This window comes from Etheostoma spectabile, chromosome 8, assembly GCF_008692095.1.
Source record: "Etheostoma spectabile isolate EspeVRDwgs_2016 chromosome 8, UIUC_Espe_1.0, whole genome shotgun sequence".
Taxonomy (NCBI): domain Eukaryota; kingdom Metazoa; phylum Chordata; class Actinopteri; order Perciformes; family Percidae; genus Etheostoma; species Etheostoma spectabile.
This window is the reverse complement of record NC_045740.1, coordinates 18,543,289-18,550,060: the sequence shown is the minus strand read 5'-3', so window position 1 is coordinate 18,550,060 and position 6,772 is coordinate 18,543,289. Positions and strand designations below refer to the sequence as shown.

At 42.0% G+C, this 6,772-nt stretch overlaps 1 protein-coding gene across 2 annotated transcripts in view; it reads left to right on the top strand.

The window, feature by feature from the left end:
- Positions 1-2,065, top strand: part of LOC116693732 (ankyrin repeat and SOCS box protein 15) — a 24,676-nt gene extending 22,611 nt beyond the window's left edge. For both annotated transcript variants that reach the window (XM_032522940.1, XM_032522938.1), the window contains exons 10-11: positions 328-481; positions 1,141-2,065. In XM_032522940.1, the coding sequence (XP_032378831.1) occupies positions 328-481; positions 1,141-1,319 (333 nt within the window). In that variant the 3' untranslated portion in view covers positions 1,320-2,065. The remainder of the gene's footprint in view (positions 1-327; positions 482-1,140) is intronic.
- Positions 2,066-6,772: the final 4,707 nt, after the last annotated feature.

Sequence of the window (6,772 nt, the reverse complement as noted above, 5' to 3'; positions counted from 1 at the left end):
AATAAAAATGTGTCTTTAGACGAGACTTAAAACACTGCATCTGGGGCTTAGCAACGCTCAGGACCCTTGTGATTGGTTTATATAGAACAGATATAGAACATATACAGTAAATATAGATCTATATCTGTTTTTTTTACCCCAACTTCTAACCCAGAATAGATAAGCGGCGTAGCCATGCAATACGCCAGCACTGACACAGTGCCATGGATAGAAATAACTGATCATTTTTAAAAAAATCTAAAAGACAAAGAGTTACCTTCCCTACAGGTGTGTCTAAACAGTATATACAAGTTGTCTGAGTCCAACGGATGTGGTTTTGTCGTCCAGTTTTGTGATTTCGTCACGGTCTCCTGGCTGGTGAACCTGGCGGGCCGAGTGGTGTCGATCCTCCTCGAATACGTCGGTCAGGTTTCCCTCTGCGCCAAACTGACAAAGATCTTGGAGAACCACAGGGAGTGGCCTCACCTTCACAGGACAACACGTGAGTTAATGACGTGGTGATAAGCTAGGTTAGCCACTGTTAGCAGTACCAGTTGATTCCAACGCTGTATATTGCGCATACAAACACTATAGCAACATGTCCACAGATAGACGCTGGACAGGACTGTGTGTACGACTGATTTAGTGAGACAGAAGTGCTACTAACTGTATGTTACTACAACTTTCACAACTGTTGATGCACGGGGCAGCCTTCTTGGATTTTGAGCTCGGGCTAAGCAAGGTTGACCCAGTTCTGAGCGAAAATCCAAGGTCTGGGGGCGTGTTTCCGACTTTGACCTTAAAAAGTCGGACTTCCGAGTGCAAATGGGACAACCTCAGAGTACCTCGAGCTCAAAATCCAAGGTACAGTTAGTAGCACTTCTGTCTCACTAAATTAGTCGTACGCATAGTCCTGTCCAACTTCTATCTGTGGACATGTTACGCTGTTTGTTCGTCTTCCGAGTTCAGAAAACAAATGGAACGCACTGCAAATGGATTCAACTCGGGTGCGATGTCATTCCCAGCTCCGACTTCCAAGTTCTGAGGAATGCCTTGCAATTAAAAAGCTGCCCTTACACATGAGAACATGCTCTTCCTGTAGGACACAACATGTTTCCTCTCACTTTTGGTTCAACCTGCTGTTCTCTGTGTGGTCTCCAGGTAACCCTCGCTCTCTGGCTCACCTGAGCAGAGTGGTGATCAGGAAACACCTGAGCTGCAGGGTGCTGACGTCCGTCCAGCTGCCCACAAGGCTGAAGGACTACCTGCTGTTCAAAGAGAACGATCTGTATGCCAAAATCATCTGCAGGGAGGAGGCAACGAGGATACCTGTCTCATAGCACAGAGTCTTAAATGTCAGTAATGATGTGGTTTTTGTAACAAAGGCCTGGACTCATCAAACATCTACAGAAATGCACTTAACCCTCATGTTGTCCTCGGGTCAAGTTGACCCGTTGTCCTATATCAATGTTTTTTTTAATTCCCCAAAATAACATGATTGATTCCACCCAACGCTCTTTGGCAAGTACACATCTCTACTTTCATTAATTTTGGGTCTTATTCACTTTTATAGCATTTGGAGAGAAAAATGTAAGTGGTTTTGAAATAGTATTGAGTAAAAGTTGACATATTCCAGTCTGTGATTATCGATCAACACACTGTTCTTTCCTTCAATTTTAGTCTAAATAATTCCTAATTTCTGCTTTTCTAACTCAAACATTAGGCATAATGTCCTAAAAATTAGGTTTATTAGCCATAAATTCCAAAAATAATTAAAACTAAAGTCAATAAGTTAGTGTTACGTAGTGTTGAAAACGTCAAAAAAAAGTGACAAACATTGAAAAAAACGTGGAAAAAAAGGGCCAATAACCCAAGAAAAAAATTAGAGACATTGATTAAAAAGCGACAACAAAAGTGTTGATTTTCAATTTTGACGGGAAGACAACACGAGGGTTAAGAATGCTCTAAAGAGTTGATTTAGGAGTAAAAAAGTGGGAGCAATAAGCCACGTTACACAGCGTTTCAAAGAGGCATTAACCAATAGTGTTATTGTCTCAGCTGTTGCACAACATAACCATAAATCCTTTGTTATTGATCATTCCCTTCATCACCGTGGGAGGTGACTCAGATTTCTGGGACTCAGGTGCTGGAGGAAGAAGCCTCTTAACTGTGTTAACTCTGTGTTCAGACCACGACATGACATGGACTATTAAAGAATTCTCAAATAATGTTAGAGGATCAAATACCAGCTCCTAGAGTTGCTTCTACTCTGCTGGTTTTTTTAAGCGCTGTTTAGTTAACGGCTGTAAAACGTACTTTTTCTGCAGAGATGTTCCACATTTAAAAGCCTTCCAGTGATTTAAAGGGAATCCTCTTCCCCGTTTCTGGTCGACTTGCACTTCTTGGTCAAAGAGTACTCCGCTAATTTAGCAACGTTCCTCTGTACATTTTTAGTAGCCTATGGACAGCTTTAAAAGAAAGAAAGAAATTGATTCAGCAGAGAGATAGAATTAGACTTAGAGACTTAGACTTCTCTTTATTTATCGTTTTGGGATGACTCCCGCAAGGATATAAAATTTTCAGCAGTTCTCAGCATGAAAAAAAAAACAGTATAGAGAGAAATAAATACAGTATAAAGATAATAGTAAAACCTTTGGCTATGAGAGAAAGTCTTTTTTAATCCATGCATTCTTCTTCCTGTCTAAACCTACAATGTAGTCTATGTCCATGACGTTCCATTTCCGCGATTGCTCCGGTGCCGCCGGAAATTTCACCGGATTTCACTCTTTTTGGCCGGATGTCCTTGACCTTGTGCCTTCTTTCTGTTGTAATGTGCCTTGCTGGGCCTTGTAATGCCCCACAGTGCCCTGCTATGCCATGAACTACTAGAACTACTATTGTTTGTGACTGTTATTGCCGCTCTTCATTCTAACCCCAACCGGTCGCCAGACACCGCCTACCAAGAGCCTGGGTCTGGGTCTGAGCCTGGGTTTGGGTCTGGGCCAGGGTCTGGGTCTGTCCCAGGTTTCTTCCTAAAAGAAGTTTTTCCTCGCCACTGTCGCACTGTTGCTTGCTCTAGAGGAAACTACTAGAACTGTTGGGTCCTTGTAAATTCTGGAGTGTGGTCTAGACCTGCTCTACCTGTAAAGGGTCTCGAGATAACTCTTGTTATGAATTGATACTATAAATAAAATTGAATTGTCTTTGAATGAATTCTAACCTCGGGTTGATTTCTGAGGACATCGTTACCTGGAGTCCTCAGATCTCTGCAGGGTTAAATCCAGACAGCTAGCTAGACTATCTGTCAGTCTGAGGACTATGGTTACCTGGTCCTCAGACTCTGCAGGGTAAAATCCAGACCCTAGCTAGACATATCTGTCCAATCGAGGGATGGTACCTGGGTCCTCAGGTCTCTGCAGGGTGAATCCAGACAGCTAGCTAGACTATCTGTCCAATCTGAGGACATGGTTACTGGTCCTCAGGTCTCTGCAGGGTAATCCAGACAGCAGCTAGACTATCTGTCCAAATCTGAGGACTATGGTTACCTGGTCTCAGATCTTGCAGGGAAATCCAGACAGCTAGCTAGACTATCTGTCCAATCTGAGGCTATGGTTACCTGTCCTCAGATCTCTGCAGGGTAAATCCAGACAGCTAGCTAGACTATCTGTCCAATCTGAGGACTATGGTTACTGGTCCTCAGGTCTCTGCAGGGTGAATCCAGACAGCTAGCTAGACTATTGTCCAATCTGAGGACTATGGTTACCTGGTCCTCAGGTTCTGCAGGGTAAATCCAGACAAGTAGTAGACTATCTGTCCAATCGAGGACATGGTTACCTGGTCCTCAGATCTCTGCAGGGTACACAGACAGTAGCTAGACTATCTGTCCAATCTGAGGACTATGGTTCCTGGCTCCAGTCTCTGCAGGTGAATCCAGACAGCTAGCTAGACATCTGTCCAATCTGAGGACAATGGTTACCTGGTCTAGAGTCTCTGCAGGGTAAATCCAGACAGCTAGCTAGACTATCTGTCCAATCTGAGGACTATGGTTACCTGGTCCTCAGATCTCTGCAGGTAAATCCGACAGCTAGCTGAACTATCTGTCCAATTGAGGACATATGGTTACCTGGTCTCAGATCTCTGCAGGGTAAATCCAGACAGCTAGCTAGACTATCTGTCCAATCTGAGGACTATGGTTACCTGGTCCTCAGGTTCTTGCAGGGTGAATCCAGACAGCTAGCTAGACTATCTGTCCAATCTGAGGACTATGGTTACCTGGTCCTCAGGTCTCTGCAGGGTAAATCCAGACAGCTAGCTAGACTATCTGTCCAATCTGAGGACTATGGTTACCTGGTCCTCAGGTCTCTGCAGGGTAAATCCAGACAGCAGCTAGACTATCTGTCCAATCGAGGACTATGTTACCTGGTCCTCAGATCTCTGCCAGGGTAAATCCAGACAGCTAGCTAGACTATCTGTCCAATCTGAGACTATGGGTACTGGTCTCAGATCTCTGCAGGGTAAATCCAGACAGCTAGCTAGACTATCTGTCCAATCGGAGTTTTCTGTTGCACGACTAACAAAAAAAAAAGTTTCTTCCAGAGTCTATTTTGTAGCGGCACCGTGGCTCTGTCCGGCGCTTAGCACCGCCCAAGAAGATTGTGATTGGTTTAAAGAAATGCCGATAAACCAGAGCACATTTTTCTCCCATCCCGGAATGCTGTGTTCGCAACACTCCTACAATTTAACTAAAGATAAGACAGAAGTTTCAGAAATTCGGGTGGGTTATGTGGCTAACATCTCAACGTGAGGTAACGCCTCAGGCTGCCAGCCTGCAGCAGACATGAGGACCGGGATGCGGAGGATTGGTAAACCCACTTTTTTCCAGTCTAACTCCACTTCCATTATGCTGAAATGATCAAGATAAACACAGAAGGAGTGATGTATTCGGAAATCAAAACAGAAGCATTCATTCAGAAGCAAAGGCTTCCTACTAAAATGCAATCACGTACGTTTACCTATTTAACATTGGAATTTAAAAAATAAAGGCCTGTCTCTAATATAAGCCATAAGTCAGATTTTAATTGTTTTTTGTATTGAGAAGGAAGTTTCTACTGTCACATTTCTAACAGTTGTGAATACATTTGTCCTGTATTGTATTCAACTTGTGTGTTATTATACATTGTCTGGGAATCATTAATGTCTGAACAAAGTTAAATGGTTAAATGGTGAAAACAGTCGGCTTCATCGCTAAAGTGCCAAAACACAGAAAGAAAGTGAACTGGCGGAACATCGGGCGGCAATTACCCGGTAACTGAAGACTAGGACAGGTGTGATAATTAAAAAGATAAATAACGTCACCGACCGCCAGATGTTCCGCCGGACGTCACTCACCTTGCAAAAAGATTTGGGAAACAACAACAAAAAACTAGAAGCTAGCCAGCTACATGCTGAAAATGTAAAGTTTTAAAGAAAATTTGGATTGTGCAACAAGGCCGGCGTGCCGGGTTAATCCGGGGAATGATTGTTTGGCTTTTCCTTTCTGCAAGTTGATTTTAAAGAAATAAACTAAAGCCACCTTATGAGCCGTCAAGAAAGATGACATATTACTTGTTAGGTGTCTTATATTACGTGTTAGGAGATATTTTGACTAAAAATTAGACAAATACAGTACATTTGGTAAGATATTGCTTTGTTTTAACCCTCATGTTGTCCTCAGGTCAAATTGACCCGTTGTCCTATATCCATGTTCTTTTTAATTCCCCAAAATAACAGGATTGATTCCACCCAACGCTCTTTGGCAAGTACACATCTCTACTTTCTTTAATTTTGGGGAGTTTTATTCAATTTTATAGCATTTGAAAAAGAGGTTTTTGAACTAGTATTGAGTAAAAGTTGACATGTTCCAGTCTGTGATTATCCATCAACATCCATTCCTTTAATTTTAGTCTCAATAATTCCTAATTTCTGCTTTTCTAACTCAAGCATTAGGTATAATTTCCTATAAATTAGGTTTATTGACCATTAATTCCAAAAATAACTGTAAAACTAAAGTTAATAAGTTAGTGTTACGTAGTGTTGAAAATGAAAAAAAAAGTAACAAACAAAAAAAAAGGGACAAAAACGTAAGAAAAAGTTAAAAACATTGATTAAAATGTGTCAATAGAAGTGTTGATTTTCAATTTTGACGGGAAGACAACACGAGGGTTAGGTGCAACGGCTTCCTGGAAGGGAGGAAATGAATCCACAAACTGTTAGATGATTTGAAAAATAGTCAGCCGGAAAGCCAGTTTTGCATTTGATGGGATTAAAGAGGCAGAAACCACGAGCTTGGTCCTTTGTTTTGGACCTGAACGTGTTTCCACTCTCTGTCCAATCAGCAATAATCTGGGTCAAAGGTCAGATTTGCAGCAGATTTAGGATGTGAGGGGTGTTATGTCACTCGGAGTCTCCTCACTTCAGGCATGTAACGCGAGACGACTTCCAATCATCTTGTTAAACATGCTCAGTAATGAAGGCATGTTGGCACTGTGCTCTGATTGTTGCCTAGGCAACAAAACAACAAACCATCGTCCCTCTAAAAGAAAAGAAATCTCCCCCGTCTGAAGGTCAGTACCCACACATCCACACCGATGTTACTCAAGAGACAAAACAGGGAATAAACATGACGTTTTTGTGGCTTTTCTATTAGAATGTTCTCATTTTAAATTCACGTGTTTTATCTGTTTTTATTTTTTTACGTTTTTTTTAACTCCTTTTGTTTAAAGCACTTTGAATTGCCCTGTTGCTGAAATGTGCT